At 34.0% G+C, this 20,829-nt stretch overlaps 2 protein-coding genes across 3 annotated transcripts; both read left to right on the top strand.

Annotated features, from left to right (window-relative positions):
- The first annotated feature begins 303 nt into the window (after positions 1-303).
- On the top strand, positions 304-8,738 carry LOC127704184 (uncharacterized). The gene is made up of 3 exons (XM_052208118.1): positions 304-340; positions 5,592-6,792; positions 8,071-8,738. Exons 2-3 carry the CDS (start codon positions 5,602-5,604, stop codon positions 8,440-8,442), a joined length of 1,563 nt encoding a protein of 520 aa, XP_052064078.1. The 5' UTR covers positions 304-340; positions 5,592-5,601; the 3' UTR covers positions 8,443-8,738.
- A 701-nt stretch (positions 8,739-9,439) lies between these two features.
- Positions 9,440-13,088, top strand: LOC127704185 (E3 ubiquitin-protein ligase DCST1-like). 2 transcript variants are annotated; one of them, XM_052208119.1, is made up of 3 exons: positions 9,506-9,521; positions 9,720-9,796; positions 11,673-13,088. In XM_052208119.1, the coding sequence occupies exons 2-3, from the start codon at positions 9,753-9,755 to the stop codon at positions 12,961-12,963; spliced, it is 1,335 nt and encodes a 444-aa protein (XP_052064079.1). In that variant the 5' UTR covers positions 9,506-9,521; positions 9,720-9,752; the 3' UTR covers positions 12,964-13,088. The 2 variants fall into 2 exon arrangements, with proteins under 2 accessions (XP_052064080.1, XP_052064079.1); XM_052208120.1 differs by lacking the exon at positions 9,720-9,796 and having other exon boundaries at positions 9,440-9,517.
- Positions 13,089-20,829: the final 7,741 nt, after the last annotated feature.

The following is a 20,829-nucleotide window of genomic DNA, read 5'->3' as shown; positions in this document are numbered from 1 at the left end:
TTGACACTGTATTTTTAAATATCATTTGTTATCCCTAAACCTCAAATAGACAATGAGAAATCACATCCTAATTTGGCAAAAAAACAACCAACAAATACCACATTACTGAGAATCTACCATGTCAGACACACCTCTTAAATTTATAAATACAATATCTAATAACATAATCTTGTATCTGATGAATCTTAACTTAATTATTGTTTTCCACAATTTGACACTAGATTTGTCAATGATGGATCAACCCAATATACAAGGATGTGAACATTAAGTTCGGAGGTCAAATGAATATTCATTTAATTGTAACTAGTAGTCATATCAATTCAAAGTTGTAGAAACTAAGGTAAGGAAGATTTTTTATATTATCTTTTTCTTTAATGGATTTCTTTATACATGTATGAGTTAAAATTCTTTTTTCTTTTTTTTTTTATATATTTGCATTTTATTTAGATGTTTAGAAAAAACAACTATTCACACAATTAAAAAAATGAAATGTTTCAAGTTTTGAAAGACAATAAATGTAACTTATAAATCAGTCCTGTTGAGATAGCATTCATGTTTGGATACAATACTTAGTTTTATCTTTTTTCAATTATTAATTTTACAATAAAGTAAATTCAAAATGATTGTGTATTTTAACCCTTTTCCCTTCAAAATAAATAATATAAAATAATATAAAATAATTAAATTAAAAAAAATCAATAGAAATATTTAAAGCTGCATCACCTGAATCAGGCCATAACTTGGACAGCATCACCTGAATCAGGCCATAACTTGAACAGCATCACCTGAATCAGGCCATAACTTGGACAGCATCACCTGAATCAGGCCATAACTTGGACAGCATCACCTGAATCAGGCCATAACTTGAACAGCATCACCTGAATTGGCCAATTAACTTGGACATTTTGTGTAAATGACAATAACACTTTATTAAATTTGTGTCTTAAGCAATTTTCTGGAATAGCCTTAATCAGGAAAACTCAAATCTTAAAAGTCAGGGATAAAACCTAAGTAATTGTAGAGCTGTGTGACACCTAACATAAAAGTCCGGGATAAAACCTAAGTAATTGTAGAGCTGTGTGACACCTAACATAAAAGTCCGGGATAAAACCTAAGTAATTGTAGAGCTGTATGACACCTAACATAAAAGCCAGGGATAAAACTTAAGTAATTGTAGAGCTGTGTGACACCTAACATAAAAGTCAGGGATATATAAAACCTAAGCAATTGTAGAGCTGTGTGACACCTAACATAAAAGTCAGGGATAAAACTTAAGTAATTGTAGAGCTGTGTGACACCTAACATAAAAGTCAGGGATAAAACCTAAGTAATTGTAGAGCTGTGTGACACCTAACATAAAAGCCAGGGATAAACCTAAGTAATTGTAGAGCTGTGTGACACCTAACATAAAAGTCAGGGATATATAAAACCTAAGCAATTGTAGAGCTGTGTGACACCTAACATAAAAGTCAGGGATAAAACTTAAGTAATTGTAGAGCTGTATGACACCTAACATAAAAGCCAGGGATAAAACTTAAGTAATTGTAGAGCTGTGTGACACCTAACATAAAAGTCAGGGATATATAAAACCTAAGCAATTGTAGAGCTGTGTGACACCTAACATAAAAGTCAGGGATAAAACTTAAGTAATTGTAGAGCTGTGTGACACCTAACATAAAAGTCAGGGATAAAACCTAAGTAATTGTAGAGCTGTGTGACACCTAACATAAAAGCCAGGGATAAACCTAAGTAATTGTAGAGCTGTGTGACACCTAACATAAAAGTCAGGGATAAAACCTAAGTAATTGTAGAGCTGTGTGACACCTAACATAAAAGTCAGGGATAAAACCTAAGTAATTGTAGAGCTGTGTGACACCTAACATAAAAGCCAGGGATAAAACCTAAGTAATTGTAGAGCTGTATGACACCTAACATAAAAGTCAGGGATAAAACCTAAGTAATTGTAGAGCTGTGTGACACCTAACATAAAAGTCAGGGATAAAACCTAAGTAATTGTAGAGCTGTGTGACACCTAACATAAAAGTCAGGGATAAAACCTAAGTAATTGTAGAGCTGTGTGACACCTAACATAAAAGCCAGGGATAAAACCTAAGTAATTGTAGAGCTGTATGACACCTAACATAAAAGTCAGGGATATATAAAACCTAAGTAATTGTACAGCTGTGTGACACCTAACATAAAAGTCAAGGATATATAAAACCTAAGTAATTGTAGAGCTGTGTGACACCTTACATAAAAGTCAGGGATAAAACCTAAGTAATTGTAGAGCCGTGTGACATCTAACATAAAAGTCAGGGATATATAAAACCTAAGTAATTGTAGAGCTGTGTGACACCTTACATAAAAGCCAGGGATAAAACCTAAGTAATTGTAGAGCTGTGTGACACCTAACATAAAAGTCAGGGATAAAACCTAAGTAATTGTAGAGCTGTGTGACACCTTACATAAAAGCCAGGGATATATAAAACCTAAGTAATTGTAGAGCTGTGTGACACCTTACATAAAAGCCAGGGATATATAAAACCTAAGTAATTGTAGAGCTGTGTGACACCTAACATAAAAGCCAGGGATAAAACCTAAGTAATTGTAGAGCTGTGTGACACCTTACATAAAAGTCAGGGATAAAACCTAAGTAATTGTAGAGCTGTGTGACACCTAACATAAAAGTCAGGGATAAAACCTAAGTAATTGTAGAGCTGTGTGACACCTAACATAAAAGTCAGGGATAAAACCTAAGTAATTGTAGAGCTGTGTGACACCTAACATAAAAGTCAGGGATAAAACCTAAGTAATTGTAGAGCTGTGTGACACCTAATATAAAAGTCAGGGATAAAACCTAAGTAATTGTAGAGCTGTGTGACACCTAACATAAAAGTCAGGGATATATAAAACCTAAGTAATTGTAGAGCTGTTTGACACCTTACATAAAAGTCAGGGATAAAACCCAAGTAATTGTAGAGCTGTGTGACACCTAACATAAAAGTCAGGGATAAAACCTAAGTAATTGTAGAGCTGCGTGACACCTAACATAAAAGTCAGGGATAAAACCTAAGTAATTGTAGAGCTGTATGACACCTAACATAAAAGTCAGGGATATATAAAACCTAAGTAATTGTAGAGCTGTGTGACACCTTACATAAAAGTCAGGGATAAAACCTAAGTAATTGTAGAGCTGTGTGACACCTAACATAAAAGTGAGGGATAAAACCTAAGTAATTGTAGAGCTGTGTGACACCTAACATAAAAGTCAGGGATAAAACCTAAGTAATTGTAGAGCTGTGTGACACCTAACATAAAAGTCAGGGATAAAACCTAAGTAATTGTAGAGCTGTGTGACACCTAACATAAAAGTCAGGGATAAAACCTAAGTAATTGTAGAGCTGTGTGACACCTTACATAAAAGCCAGGGATATATAAAACCTAAGTAATTGTAGAGCTGTGTGACACCTTACATAAAAGTCAGGGATAAAACCTAAGTAATTGTAGAGCTGTGTGACACCTAACATAAAAGTGAGGGATAAAACCTAAGTAATTGTAGAGCTGTGTGACACCTAACATAAAAGCCAGGGATAAAACCTAAGTAATTGTAGAGCTGTGTGACACCTAACATAAAAGTCAGGGATAAAACCTAAGTAATTGTAGAGCTGTGTGACACCTAACATAAAAGCCAGGGATAAAACCTAAGTAATTGTAGAGCTGTGTGACACCTTACATAAAAGCCAGGGATAAAACCTAAGTAATTGTAGAGCTGTGTGACACCTTACATAAAAGTCAGGGATAAAACCTAAGTAATTGTAGAGCTGTGTGACACCTAACATAAAAGTCAGGGATAAAACCTAAGTAATTGTAGAGCTGTGTGACACCTTACATAAAAGCCAGGGATATATAAAACCTAAGTAATTGTAGAGCTGTGTGACACCTAACATAAAAGTCAGGGATAAAACCTAAGTAATTGTAGAGCTGTGTGACACCTTACATAAAAGCCAGGGATATATAAAACCTAAGTAATTGTAGAGCTGTGTGACACCTAACATAAAAGTCAGGGATAAAACCTAAGTAATTGTACAGCTGTGTGACACCTAACATAAAAGTCAAGGATATATAAAACCTAAGTAATTGTAGAGCTGTGTGACACCTAACATAAAAGTCAGGGATAAAACCTAAGTAATTGTAGAGCTGTGTGACACCTTACATAAAAGCCAGGGATATATAAAACCTAAGTAATTGTAGAGCTGTGTGACACCTTACATAAAAGCCAGGGATATATAAAACCTAAGTAATTGTAGAGCTGTATGACACCTTACATAAAAGCCAGGGATAAAACCTAAGTAATTGTAGAGCTGTGTGACACCTAACATAAAAGCCAGGGATATATAAAACCTAGGTAATTGTAGAGCTGTGTGACACCTAACATAAAAGCCAGGGATATATAAAACCTAAGCAATTGTAGAGCTGTGTGACAAAAAGGGACCTAACAAAATAGTCAAATTCATCTAAGGTCAACTTGCCCGAGGGAGTTGAAACCTTAGTTATTTAATAATTTGTTAATTTATCTATGAAAAATTTAAGAAAAGATGGTTGAAAATCATGTCAGTACAGCACACTGACTACTGAGTCGATGGTACCCTTGGGAACTAACACTCACTGTCCACCAGCAGTAGTATCGACCAAGTGCTAGTTAATGAAAATACATGTACAATGTACCACTTTATTAATTTTGTGCGTCCAAAGTGCTTTTTTTTATTTATCTTTATCAGCAACTCTCAAATTAAAACATTTTGAAAGCTATGGATGTATAAGACCTAAACAGTTGAAAAGTTATATGACCAAAAGGGACATAAAAACATAGCCAAAATCATCTAAGGTAAATTTTTCCTTGGCTTCTATGTTGTGTTTTGTAGACTGTTGTTGGTCGTTTTTTGCTGTTTGCCATGGCATTGTCAGTTTGTTTATGACTTATGAGTTTAAATATCCCTTTTGTATCTTTGTGTAAGTTGACAGTTTTAAGCTAGTTAGGTTATGATGTTAGAAATATTTTTATAATTATTTATTTTTTCAAGTACAGTGGCAAAATTTCTTTGACTTATGTACCACATCTATAAAACAGACATATTATGTCGGGACTCCCTATTGTATAGCATCTACAAGTGACTAACACAGTAGATGTAGAAGTAGAAAAAAGCATGTCTTTATCACAAAGTATAATAAATAAAAGAGAAGGGGGTTATATATCAATGAGACAGCAACAAATTGACACAATAGAGCAATGTCTAATATGTCTCAATTCTAACAATACTGTAAATTCAAAAATTTATTGCTATGTTTTTATTAATGAGGAAAATGGGACAGTATCAGGTTCATATTAATAAAAACTCACATTTATAATTTCAGTAGTGATTTTACTTCACAACATGTTTTCAATTGCATTAATCAAATCTTGCATTTTTACCAGTAATCACTGATTCACAATAATAAATGCACAAATTAATTTCTGAATTTACAGTATCAACTTTCAGAATAAATATTTCAAGAGATCATAAGATAATTTTTTTGTTTGTTTTAAATTCCAGGTCTGCAATCATGTTTAAAGTCCTATATACATACCAAGCCTCCGTAGATACAGACATCAATCTTTCTGTCGGTGATACCATAACAGAGGTCGAAGATGTTGGTAATGGCTGGTCCAGGGGACTAAATATGTCAAGTGGCAAAACTGGAACATTTCCAACTAGTTATATTGCCAGAAATTTGTCATTCAAAGACAAGGTCAAAAGGATGTCAATGGCGAGGAAGACGACTGACGAACTAGAGATAATGTATAAAGTATTATATGCATACCAAGCCTCCATAGATACAGACATCAACCTTTGTGTCGGTGATACAATAACAAAGGTCGAGGATGTTGGTAATGGCTGGTCAATGGGACAAAATGTGTCAAGTGGAAAAACTGGGACATTTCCAACTAGTTATATTGCCAGAAATTTGTCATTCAAAGACAAGGTCAAAAGGATGTCAATGGCGAAGAAGACGACTAACGAACTAGTGATGATGTCGAAAAACAAGCGAGAAAATACAGAAACTTTGGTTCCTCAAATCAAGGCCAAAATTCCTGATCATGTCTTACAAAGAAGACTAACTCGTGTTCCTGAACATTCAAATATCATAGAAACTAAACTTTCTAAAATGGTTCCCAAGCCAGTCAAATCCTTTGGAAACAACCTGGTCAACAGTAGCCGTGGAGAACATAGGATTCTGAAAGCCATCTTTGGGATAATTGGAGGTTTTATTGCCTGTGGAATCCTATTTGTTCTTTTACGATACAGTTATGATTATTCTCTACAAAACTCTTGCTACATAACACTTGGATTATCTCTACCCATATGTGCAGCATTAGCCCTGTCTACACACATGAGATGCATCTTTTTACTAATGGTTCCAAACCTGTTCACTGGAAAAGGACGAGCTGTATTTATGTCCATTATTTTCGCCATGTTACTTGCTGGTCCTGTAGTCAACATTGTATACAATGCAGAGCAAGCATCACAATCAATGGCCTGTACCCAGGAACTGATCTATAACCAGACTTATATCCTCAGAAGACAACTAGAAGAACCAATCAGAAGAATAGAACGGAAAATTTATGAAGGCCTTGTCAAACTGAGGAACATTGCAAATTCTATCAAAAGTGCTATTGCACCAATTACTAATGCAGTTAAAGTTTTTGTCAATGGTCTCAACGCAGCTAAGAATGCACTAGGAAATGCAGCCAAGGTATTAGTTTTATTTACTTTAGTGAACCATTCAGGGCATCATCTTTGCAGCAAAAAAAAAGAAGAAATGAGACAGAATTTGTCTTTGTTTTTTCACAAGAAACCCGTTAGAAAGTGTAACAAGTTATTGTAACATGTAAATTTTCATTTCTAATTATTATCTTTTTAATTCAAACAGCAAGATAATTGAAAAGATTGTGTATGGGCTTCATGGCACTATATACAATTTACAATTACAACTCTATCAGTGTATTTACTGATGAACATCCACAGTAAAATTAGATATTCAAAGAAAAATTGACTGATCTTTGATCTAAATACTACTACATCATGTGCAGTATAAAAGGAGGTTACAATTTGTCAATAAACCTGCAACACAATGATACAAAAACCAAGGGTAAAAAAAAACACATCTAGATATAACAACAAAAAAGTGTATTTATTATATCTCAATCCCCAATTGTCCAAGGCTCTAGATACAAGGGCCCAAGGGAGCATTAACAAGTTATTTAGGTATTTACAGCCATATGGTAGTTTGTGGACAGGTCGCTCATCTCACAAAAGTATATGCACTGAAACCAGAGAATGGTATATAATCTGCCATTTTATGAATACATGTATTAATTTTTGGGGTTGATAAAAAATTGCATTTTCATAGATATCTGATTCTAGGGTTTTGATAAATTCTGCATAAAAAGCTACAGAAAATTTGTATTTCTTTCAGCTCTTGAATTTGAGGTTCACCTATACCCCAAAACAAACCCATGAATTGAATAATGATACCTAGCCTTAATTATATAAAACACAGGCTAATTAAGTATAAATAAATTGTAACCATATTTACTTTAACTGTTATATGCCATTTATCAGAAGATAATTCATTGGTAACATTTTCTGTATTTCATTGTCCCTCCCTTTTTAATGTATTTCCAAGCTTTCTATCTTCCCCCCTATTAAATAATTCTAATTTTCCATCCCTGAAAAATGTATTTCGAAGTTTTCTATTTTTTCCTCCCCATTACAAGTATTCCAAAGCTTTTGATATTTTTCCTTCCTATAAAATGTATTTCGAAGCTTTCTTTTTTCCCTCCCTTTTACCAGTAAAAGTTCTTTTTCTCCTCATTTATTAATTTTCCAAGCTTTGTATTTTTTTCACCTATTCCATGATTTGCTTTTTATCCTCCCTTTTTCATTTATTTATAAACTTTCTGTTATTTCCTCCTTGTTAAATGTTTCCATTTTCTTTTTAATGTATTTTAATGATTTGCATTTTCCCCAGGAATGTAGTGATGGAGTGAAAACTGCCCAGTCTAGATGTGAGAAGGGAATAAACAACGCTAAATATGAGTGTGAAAAAGCACTCAGAAACGTAGACCCTACAGATAAAGTCATCAATTTTGGGAAAGACGTAGTCAAAACTGGGGATTCAGTAGTGAGGAAAATAGACAATACTTTCCGTAGTTTCTTTGGGAAAAAAAGGAAAAGAAGGAGGGCTATGACAGAAAAAGAGAAAAATGCAATAAAATTAGCTAAACAGTTGATGGAACAAGATACACCATTACAAAGATATGGTATTTACCTAAACTCTAAGAATGATGATAGCATAACCAATAACACCAGACTGCATAAACAACGTGCACTGAAAAGGTAGGTTAGAGAATAAACATAAACCACATGCACTGAAATGGTAGGTTAGAGAATAAACATAAACCACATGCACTGAAATGGTAGGTTAGAGAATAAACATAAACCACATGCACTGAAATGGTAGGTTAGAGAATAAACATAAACCACATGCACTGAAATGGTAGGTTAGAGAATAAACATAAACCACATGCACTGAAATGGTAGGTTAGAGAATAAACATAAACCACATGTACTGAAATGGTAGGTTAGAGAATAAACATAAACCACATGTACTGAAATGGTAGGTTAGAGAATAAACATAAACCACATGTACTAAAATGGTAGGTTAGAGAATAAACATAAACAACATGCACAGAAATGGTAGGTTAGAGAATAAACATAAACCACATGTACTGAAATGGTAGGTTAGAGAATAAACAAAAACCACATGCACTGAAAAGGTAGGTTAGAGAATTAACATAAACAACATGCACTGAAATGGTAGGTTAGAGAATTAACATAAACAACATGCACTGAAAAGGTAGGTTAAAGAATAAACATAAACAACATGCACTGAAAAGGTAGGTTAGAGAATAAACATAAACCACATGTACTCAAATGGTAGGTTAGAGAATAAACATAAACAACATGCACTGAAAAGGTAGGTTAGAGAATAAACATAAACCACATGCACTCAAATGGTAGGTTAGAGAATAAACATAAACAACATGCACTGAAAAGGTAGGTTAGAGAATAAACATAAACAACATGCACTGAAAAGGTAGGTTAGAGAATAAACATATACCACATGCACTGAAATGGTAGGTTAGAGAATAAACATAAACCACATGTACTGAAATGGTAGGTTAGAGAATAAACATAAACCACATGTACTGAAATGGTAGGTTAGAGAATAAACATAAACCACATGCACTAAACAGTAGGTTATAGAATAAACATAAACCACATGCACTCAAATGGTAGGTTAGAGAATTAACATAAACCACATGTACTGAACAGTAGGTTATAGAATAAACATAAACCACATGTACTGAAATGGAAGGGTTGGAGAATATACATAAACAACATGCACTGAAAAGGTAGGTTAGAGAATAAACATAAACCACATGCACTGAAATGGTAGGTTAGAGAATAAACATAAACCACATGTACTGAAATGGTAGGTTAGAGAATAAACATAAACCACATGCACTAAACAGTAGGTTATAGAATAAACATAAACCACATGCACTCAAATGGTAGGTTAGAGAATTAACATAAACCACATGTACTGAACAGTAGGTTATAGAATAAACATAAACCACATGTACTGAAATGGAAGGGTTGGAGAATATACATAAACAACATGCACTGAAAAGGTAGGTTAGAGAATAAACACAAACCACATGCACTGAAATGGTAGGTTAGAGAATAAACAAAAACCACATGCACTGAAATGGTAGGTTAGAGAATAAACAAAAACCACATGCACTAGTTTAGAGAAATAAAGAACCTTAGTGAGCGCGCTCACATACCCCACGTCCCCACATTGTCACTGGAGAAATAAAATAACTGTAAGAAAAAAAAAATTATATAAGAAAAAAAAATTGAATCATAATTTCCTGTCGATATGCACATCTACATAGTATGTCCTTATTATCTACAAAGTTTCATGAAATCCTGTTGTGTGGTTTCAGAGGAGTTGCGATGACAAACTGTTGCAGAGGTATATTGAAGCAAATAAGTTCAAAGGGGCGTAACTCCTAGAAAAAAATTGAATCATAATTTCCTGTGGATATGCACATCTACCTAGTATGTCCTTATTATCTGAAAAGGTTTCATGAAATTCTGTTGTGTGGTTTGAGAGGAGTTGCGATGACAAAAGGTTGCAGTAGTATATTGGGCAAATAAGTTCAAAGGGGCTTAACTCCTGGAAAAAAAATTGAATCGTAATTTCCTGTCGATATGCACATCTACGTAGTATGTCCTTATTATCTACAAAGTTTCATGAAATTTTATTGTGTGGTTTCAGAGGAGTTGAGATGACAAACTGTTGCAGTAGTACATTAAAGTAAATAAGTTCAAAGGGGCGTAACTCCTAGAAAAAAAATTGAATCGTAATTTCCTGTCGATATGCACAACTACATAGTATGTCCTTATTATCTAAAAAGGTTTCGTGAAATTCTGTTGTGTGGTTTGAGAGGAGTTGCGATGACAAAAGGTTGCAGTAGTATATTGGGCAAATAAGTTCAAAGGGGCGTAACTCCTGAAAAAAAAATTGAATCATAATTTCCTGTCGATATGCACATCTACGTAGTGTGTCCTTATTATCTGAAAAGGCTTCATGAAATTCTGTTGTGTGGTTTGAGAGGAGTTGCGATGACAAACTGTTGCAGTAGAATATTGGGCAAATAAGTTCAAAGGGGCGTAACTCCTGGAAAAAAAATTGAATCGTAATTTCCTGTCGATATGCACAACTACATAGTATGTCCTTATTATCTAAAAAGGTTTCGTGAAATTCTGTTGTGTGGTATGAAAGGAGTTGCGATGACAAGAAACAGGACTGACGGACTGACGGACGGACAGACAGACGGACGGACGGACAGACGGACAGACGGACGGACGGGTCAAAAACATTATACCCCCCGCAACTCGTTGCGTGGGGTATAATAAACATAGACCACATGTACTGAAAAGGTAGGTTATAGAATAAACATTAACAACATGTACTGAAAAGGTAGGTTATAGAATAAACATTAACAACATGTACTGAAAAGGTAGGTTATAGAATAAACATTAACAACATGTACTGAAAAGGTAGGTTATAGAATAAACATAGACCACATGTAAACATAGACCACATGTACTGAAAAGGTAGGTTATAGAATAAACATTAACAACATGCACTGAAGAGTTTCATTTCAAACAGAATAAACACACATTAGTGTGAAGAAGAAATACACTAGTGCATTTCATACAACATTTATTCTTAACCCTGAATGAAAATATCCTTACAAATACACACCAACAAAAGTTGTCTTGACATGGGGCATACAAGGACCAATTAACTCTGCCATCTTAAACTGTGTTTGTAAACGATTAAGACATTTAATTGTTGCCTATGTTGTATTATATTTACACCCTCTTTGTTTGGTTTAAGTATTGAAGTCTACATTACAAAGCTAAAAACAAAAATGTGTCCAAAAATAATTCTGATTACAGTATTTCAGTTTATTAACGATAAACATTTTGTAGGTCAAAGAGAGGTGTTTTGGATAGGATATGTGTCGTTCTTGACATTGGAGATGTTTGTAAAGTCGTCCAAGTAGCAAATGTACTTGTCTGTAAACCTCTTAAATTTGTATCACATATCATAGAAGTAGCTAATACTGAGATAAATTCCTTCCTAGATGGGGTCATCTCGTTCTTTTCATTCGATTTTGAAGGAGATATCAGTGCAGTTGGGAATATCAATTCCTCAAAAACAGCAGCACAAATCATTTCCGAAGTGAAAGCTGACATACAGTCTAGAACTAAATGGATTCTAACAGTATCTGGTATAGTCAGTAACATTCTCATCATCACTCTCCTATTATTATTTCTCAAGTCAATCTTCTACCTAAAGAAGTTCCTCAGTAAGGATCGCTATGACAATATCTACATTACAAAGGCTTTTAAGATTTATGACCAGCAATGCAAGGCACAGGGAAAACCATCAGTTTTACCGCTGAAGAGAAAAGAATGCAGAAACTATGCGGACACACGGTCACCATGGCTGTCATCAAAAGAAATAGCTCATGCTAAAACAGGTATTACTAAAATTGGAATTCATCTCTTGATAGCTACTGTAATCATTGTCTTTGACTATGTCCTTTACTTTGTCCTGAACCTCATTGATCGCTATGGTAACCTGAATATAAATATTGGTGGCAACAGTTATCTGAATGTATCAGTAGAAGGCAGTGGATTTATTTCAGCATTTTTGAGAGCTTTCCTCAGCACAATCAAATTGGATTCCGACTTTGGTGTAGAGTTTAACCTAACAACTTGTATCCCTAATCCCAGTAAACCAGATGACAATAATATCTACAAGTTTAGTTTTCTCTACTTCTTTGTATTTGTGTTCCTTATAATGCAGGCTTATGGTTTACGTTTACGAAGGAAAATTGTCACATTCTTCTATCCAGAACGAGACATTGAAAGGATAACATTTCTTCATGAGAAAATACGACACCGGAGAAAATCTCTGATGAATTGGCTGACCCAGCATGTCATATCTCGTAACAAGCAATTCCATATGGAAAATCGTATATCTTTCCGTGGATGGATGGAATACCGCTGTCCTACATTTGCTAAATGCTTCTGCCCATGTCTTAAATATAAGACATGCATCAGCTGTGAAAATAAGGATGATGGTAAAATTCGCTTCCATCAATGTGAGAAATGTCAATCTAATTACTGTGAGGAATGTTTTGGAGACATGAATTACAGTTGTCCCATTTGTAATACTGAATCAAACATGTCCAACCCTTATTCTAATATATAGCAACATTCTGTCATGATTGCAGATCCTTCACAAAAGTGAAGTATAGATAATAAATATCATACTTATAAACCTATGTTATCTTTTTTAACAAAAAATATACTTTGAAAAAATAAAAATTTGTAGAGAAATTGTCTCGTCTCTTTTAATAAGAACAAACACACAGTACAATTCACTGAACTACAGACAGTGTAATTAACTTAATTTCAAACATACCAACTCACCCAACAACAGACATTGTAATTGACCCAACTACAGACACTTCAATTCACCTACAAACACACACTGCAATACACTCAATAACAGACTTTGCATTGGCACTCATACCACATCTTATTTCTATTCATTCTACTACAGACATTGCAATACACTCAATAACAGACATTGCAATTCGTCCTACTACAGACATTGCAATACACTCAATAACAGACATTGCTATTCATCCTACTAGACATTGCAATACCATCAATAACAGACATTTCTATTCATCCTACTACAGACATTGCAATACATTCAATAACATGTATCCCGATTAATCTAACAACATATATTACAATAAATTCAACAAGTGTAAAAGGGGCATAATAAGACGGGGAGAGGAAGGGACAAAAACACCATATCAAAGCAAATATTCTTTAGACAGTTTTGAACCTGGATCCTTGAAACCTCACATGCAGGACATTATATAATATTAAAAAAATGGGGTAAGATTGCCAATGAGACAAATATCCCCCAGAGACTAAATGATTTGGATGTAAGCAACTATAGGTCACTGGTCAGCTTTCAACAATGAGCAAAACTCATACAGTATAGTCCGCCTAAAAACCGCCTGACACTGACAAAATGTGGAACATTTGAGTTCATTTAACCAACATAATGGAGGATGTTCTCAGATTCTATCAAGACAATGTGTAGTTATGCTGATAAACAAAGTTTGTAGACGAAGTAATCAATTCATATCTCATTGTTAGTTCAGTTGATTTTCTAGGAATGGATAAATTTTCTAATCTGTATCTCATTTCCTGGGACAGACTTTAAAGGAAAACAGCCATTTCCTACAGACAAAGCTGTTTATATCTATTTCCTTGTCATTTGGTTGTGCCACCGAAAATTTATAATCTCTTTTATTTGTTTTTTTCTTTCTGAAACACAAATAAGAACCTTACATTTTTTAAGAAAAAAGTTATCAAATATCCTTATTGACATAGCTGATATTTGAATGTTATATTGATTGATTCTTGCTGGTTAAATGTAGAGTGACAAATATGTCATGCATGATCATGAAAACACATATACAATAAATATGATTCACTGTTTCAGAAAATAATGCATTGTGGGTAATATTTGCAAAAGAATACACCAAAACCTTGTGATATACTAACAACCCCCTAAACAATGGAAATTCAGCCAATGATGTGATGATATATTCATTTTTGGGTACGAAAAATGTAATCTCCCATAATCCTTTAGATTTTGAAACAGCTAATTGGTAGATTCTGCAAAGTAGGTTGACAAGGATGGATGCAAGTACATTTAGATTGCCACTAGTAAATGAGGATATGTTGTATAGTGGCAACAATTTTTACCTAGGACAGGCCAAATACAGATCACCTCAGGAGTTGATTCTAGGGTTAAATAATGTACTGATAGCATGGCACTCACCCTACATGGGGCACCAGATTTTATGTACCTATTACGACTTTACAAGACTGCATATTTATACATCCTGAATTCCAAATTGTTGACCCACACAAGGGTTTTAGTACCAGACATATAAAATCTATGCATGAATATATTCTATACCCTCGACTGAGTAGTCAATCCTTGGGGTATTGTAAGTGGGCATGATTCCATTGTCATCAAAGGTATTCATAAGAGCTAACTTTCAATAACAAAGAAAAGTTAACAAAAATAAAACAATCGAATATCCTTTGGTGGTCTTGGGCTGTTTCCTGCTCTTTGGTTGGGTTGTTGTCTCCTTGACACATTCCCCATTTCAATTCTCCATGATATTATGTTTTAACTAAAGTGACATTTACATTGACATATTGTATAAAGCTGTCTGAACTATATGCACATTTTTTATGACATGATAATGTGTCTGATGGTGGTAACATTAAGGTATAAGTTAAGAATACAGGTCTTCTTCCCCAGAAACCGTAAATAATTAATCAGTGAACTTTTACCAGCAGTGTTCATTTATTATCAGGTGAGTATTATAAAAGCATACATCATATAATTCAAAACCAGTCTTCTTGTACAGCACAAAACTGTTAAAATGCTTAATTCGTCTCACCAAGACATATATTTCATGGTTGAGTGACATTTACTCAAATGTCGTGTTTATGTCCCTTTCTCATACTCATCTTACTTTGTCCCTTTCGATGAGTGAATTGACGTTTCTGTTGATGACTGCTTTGGGATGTCTGTTATTGAGTTAATTGCAGTGTCTGTAGTTCAGTGATTGACAATTTGATGACAATGAAATCATGCCCAAGGGTTGACTCGGGCATAGAATATGTTCATACCTAGACTTTTCATGTCTGATACTAAAAACTTGTGTGGGTCATCATTTGGAATTGCAGGATGTATATATGTGTAGTAATATAAAGTCGCAATAAGGACATACAATCTGGTGCCACATGTAGGGTGAGTACCATGCTATCAGTACATTAATGAACCCTAGCATCAACTCCTGAGGAGATCTGTGTTTGGCCTGTCCTAGGTAAAAATTGTTGCCACTATACAACATATCCTCATTTACTAGTGGCAAACTAAATGTACTTCCATCCATCCTGGTCAACCTACTTTGCAGAACCTACCAATTAGCGGTTTCATAATGTAAAAGATTATGGGAGATTACATTGTTTAATACCCAAAAATGAAAATAATGTCACGTCATTGGCTGAATTTCCATTGTTCAGGAGGTTGTTAGTATATCAAGTGTTTGTGTATTCTTTTGAAAATATTACCCACAATGCATAACATTATAACAGCTACAGGTAATTATATAAATTGTTAATGTGTTGTCCTGAATATGCATGACATATTTGTCACTGTACATTAAACAAGCAAGAATTTATCAATCAATATAAAATTCAAATATTAGCTATGGCAACGAAGGATATTCAATAACTTTTTTCTTTAAAATTATAGTCTCTTGTTTGTATTTCAGAAAAAAGAAATTCAAGAGTATTAATTTTCTGTGGCACAACCAAATGACAAGGAAATAGATATAAACAGTTTTGTCCGTAGTGAATGACTCTTTTCCTTTCAAGTCTTCCTCAGGAAATGAGATACAGTACCAAACATTTATCTATTTTCTAGAAAAACAACTCAACAAACAATGACATTTGAATCAATTACATACACAAATTTTGTGTATCAGGAAAACTGAATATTTATAATTATCTTACTAGAATCTGAGAACAACAATTAAGTTTGATAAATGTACTAGATGTTTCACATTTTGTCAATTTCAGGCCTTTTAGAGCTGACTATTCAGTATGGGTTTTTAATCTCTTGTGGATAGTTGTCTCATTGGTAATCCTACCCCATTTCCTTATCTTATATAATATTCTGTGAGTTCCAGGTCCAAAACTGTCGAAGTTGATAAAAATATACTATTACCTGACCAACAACAATAGAAAAAAACACTATTTAATTTTATTGATGATTCATCAGCTTTTGAAGAGAATAACTATTTCTAATTAGCATGTGCTCTTTGAATTTCAATGAAGACAAAGCCAGTTATATGTACAATTTCTACCAGAATCAGTTGGAGTTTAATTTTGCTAAGTGTTCTGTCTCATTGAATAAATACAATAGCTATTGTTCTTTGTGGAATTTATTGAATGGGACCTTTACATTTCTCCTGGAAAAAAACAATCATTCATTGATTAATTTGGTTATACAAAATAGTAAACTCCTAGTGATATTGTAAGAGCAAGAGATAGTGATCACACAATTATGCCGAATACAAGACAACTGAAGCACAAATATAAATCTTTTTTGGTCAGTACAGAAAAAAAGACTTGTAAAACATATTTAGCAATTAATTCAATTTCAGACATCCCAAGTCATCCAACAACAGACATTTCCAATTCACTCATCAAGAGTAAGAGGGACAAAATAAGATGAGCATGAGAAAGAGACATAAACACAACATTTGAGCAAATGACACTCAACCATGAAATATATGTCTTGGTGACACAAATAAAGCATTTAACAGTACTGTACTATACAATAAAATTGAGAATGGAAATGGGGAATATGTCAAAGAGACAACAACCCGACCAAAGAGCAGACAACAGCCGAAAGCCACCAGTGGGTCTTCAACGCAGCGAGAAAATCCCGCACCCGGAGGTGGTCCTCAGCTGGCCCCTAAATTAAATTGAGTACTAGTTCAGTGAAAATGGACGTCACACTAAACTCCAAAACATATAAATGAACTAAAATTAAAAACCATACAAGACTAACAAAGGCCAGAGGCTCCTGACTTGGGACAGGCGCAAAAATGCGGCGGAGTTAAACATGTTTTGTGAGATCTCAACCCTCCCCCTATACCTCTAGCTAATGTAGAATAAAGAAACACATAGCAATACGCACAGTAAAACTCATTTTAAAAGAAGTCCGAGTCCGATGTCAGAATAGGTAACAAAAGAAACTAAGCAAAATGACAATGATACATAAATTAACAAAGGACTACTAGCAGTTACTGACATGCCAGCTCCAGTCCTCATTTAAACTGATTGAAAGATTATGTCTTCATCATATGAAAATCAAGTACAATCCCTCCCGTTAGGGGTTTAGTATCATAACCATCATAAAATATATGAGAAGAACATAACCCGTGTCATGCCAACAACTGGTTTTAGAACAAATGTGTTTATTTCCGATGCAAAGACCCTATGAGTGAATCAATATTAATACCAAAATATGCAATCCTTAATGACCTGACAACAGTATCGTAACTATATCCTTTCTGAATAAGTCTGTTTAAAGGTTTGGTTAGCCTTTGAGGTGAATGCCGACATGTTTGTGCTTTGTAAAGAATATTACCATAAAATATTGGATGTGAAATATCTGAACGTATAAGATGTCCTTGTAGCGATGATAAAATTTAGTAAATGTTTTGAGTAGTTTGTGATATGGAAAACCCTGGTGTAATAATTTTTCATTACTACAGAGATTACTTTCGTTGAAATCAAATACGTTGTTACATACACGAGCGAATCGAACAAGTTGAGATATGTAAACACCATAAGATGGCGACAAGGGAACGTCACTATCTAAAAATGGATAATTAACAATAGGAAATGAAAAATCATCTCTTTCATCATAAATTTTGGTATTAAGCTTCCCGTTTAAGATATAGATATCAAAGAAGACTAGTGATGAATTTTATGATTATGCTTTTACATAACTCTCCTTATTGCCAACCAAATGAAAATTTTCAACAGTGTCATCTCCTATTGTTCAATCTATTACAACTTTTGTTAGTTATATTGTCCTATTGAATAAATACAATAGCTATTGCTCTCTGTGTAGTTTATTCCTTGGGACCTTTTAATTTCTTCTAAGAGAAATCCATCACTCATTGATTAATTTACCTGAGTAAGAAAAATATCTTCTAAAAGATGAAAGTACATGTTGTATACTCACAAAACTGCATGTGATGTTATATTTATTCAATATCAATAATATATTTTCAACACTTCAATATAAACACTGATTTAATCATAAAAAAGTTGATTTTTGACAAAATATTAAGAATTTTTCCTACTGAAATTTGCATTTTGTTGTTGTTTTTTTTTGTTTTTGTTGAGTTATAGAATATAAGCCTTGAAGAAGGATTTTAATTTAAACATCATCATTTTCTAGTTTTTATTTGTAAAACACAAACAAAAAACCCACAAATTTCAATAGGATCAATGTTGAAAATTTTGTCAGAAATCAACTTTTAATGTTTGAATCACTGTTTACATTGAACAGATTGAAAATATATTATTGATATTGAAAAAATACAACATCACATGCAGTTTTTTGAGTTAAAACATGTTTTTTCATCCTTTATATCAATTTTTTACTCAGGTAATCAATGAGTGATGGAAAAGTTTCATTTGGTTCCCAATAAATGAACAGTGCTGGTAAAAGTTCACTGATTAATTATTTTATGTTTCTGGGGAAGAAGACAAAATGTATTCTTAACTACTACCTTAATGTTTCCACCATTAGACACATTATCCTGTCATAAAAAAATGTGCTTATAATTCAGACAAGCTTTATACAATGTGTGATGGGAATAAATGTAAATGGCACTTCAGTTATAATATAGCATCATGGAAAATTTCTAGTGCTATATGTTTTTTTTTTAATTTTCTTTGTATTTGAAAGATCATAGTACTACATTTGATGACAATCACGGAAATCATGCCCTCTTTCAAGACCCCAAGAGTTGACTAGGGTATAGAATATGTTCATACCTAGACTTTTAGTCCTGCACTAAACCCTTGTGTGGGTCAACAATTTGGAATTCAGAATGTATAAATACGCAGTCATGTAAAGTTGTTATAGGGACAGTAAATCTGGTGCCCCATGTAGGGAATGTGCCATGCTATCTGTACATTAATGAACCCTAGCATCAACTCCTGAGGATATCTGTATTTGGCCTGTCCTAGGTAAAAATTGTTGCCACTATCTGTATTTGGCCTGTCCTAGGTAAAAGTTGTTGCCACTATCTGTATTTGGCCTGTCCTAGGTAAAAGTTGTTGCCACTATCTGTATTTGGCCTGTCCTAGATAAAAGTTGTTGCCACTATCTGTATTTGGCCTGCCCTAGGTAAAAATTGTTGCCACTATCTGTATTTGGCCTGTCCTAGGTAAAAATTGTTGCCACTATCTGTATTTGGCCTGTCCTAGGTAAAAATTGTTGCCACTATCTGTATTTGGCCTGTCCTAGGTTAAAAATATTGCCACTATCTGTATTTGGCCTGTCCTAGGTAAAAATTGTTGCAACTATCTGTATTTGGCCTGTCCTAGGTAAAATTGTTGCCACTATCTGTATTTGGCCTGTCCTAGGTAAAAGTTGTTGCCACTATCTGTATTTGGCCTGTCCTAGGTAAAAGTTGTTGCCACTATCTGTATTTGGCCTGTCCTAGGTAAAAATTGTTGCCACTATCTGTATTTGGCCTGTCCTAGGTAAAAATTGTTGCCACTATCCAACATATCCTCATTTACTAGTGGCAATCTAAATGTACTTCTACATTGGCTAGAGGTATATTGGGAGGGTTGAGATCTCATAAACATGTTTAACCCCGCCGCATTTTTGCGCCTGTCCCAAGTCAGGAGCCTCTAGCCTTTGTTAGTCTTGTATTATTTTTAATTTTAGTTTCTTGTGTACAATTTGGAGTTTAGTATGGCGTTCATTATCACTGAACTAGTATATATATTTGTTTAGGGGCCAGCTGAAGGACGCCTCCGGGTGCGGGAATTTCTCGCTGCATTGAAGACCTGTTGGTGACCTTCTGCTGTTGTCTGTTCTATGGTCGGGTTGTTGTCTCTTTGACACATTCCCCATTTCCATTCTCAATTTTATTCCATCCATCCTTCTCAACCTACTTTGCAGAACCTACCAATTTGCTGTTTCAAAATCTAAAGGATTATGGGTTATGTCATTGTTAATACCCAAAAATGAAAATGATGTCTCGTCATTGGCTGAATTTCCATTAACTAGGAGGTTGTTAGCATATAACAAAGTTTTGGTGTAATCTTTTGAAAATATTACCTACAATGCATTACATTTTAAAACAGCTTATTACATGAGTTGTTAATATATTCTTTTGAATATGCATGAAATATATATGACTGT

Source organism: Mytilus californianus, unplaced genomic scaffold (assembly GCF_021869535.1).
Source record: "Mytilus californianus isolate M0D057914Y unplaced genomic scaffold, xbMytCali1.0.p SCAF_6, whole genome shotgun sequence".
Taxonomy (NCBI): Eukaryota; Metazoa; Mollusca; class Bivalvia; order Mytilida; family Mytilidae; genus Mytilus; species Mytilus californianus.
The sequence above is the reverse complement of the archived record's forward strand: the minus strand, read 5'-3'. Positions and strand labels throughout refer to the sequence as shown.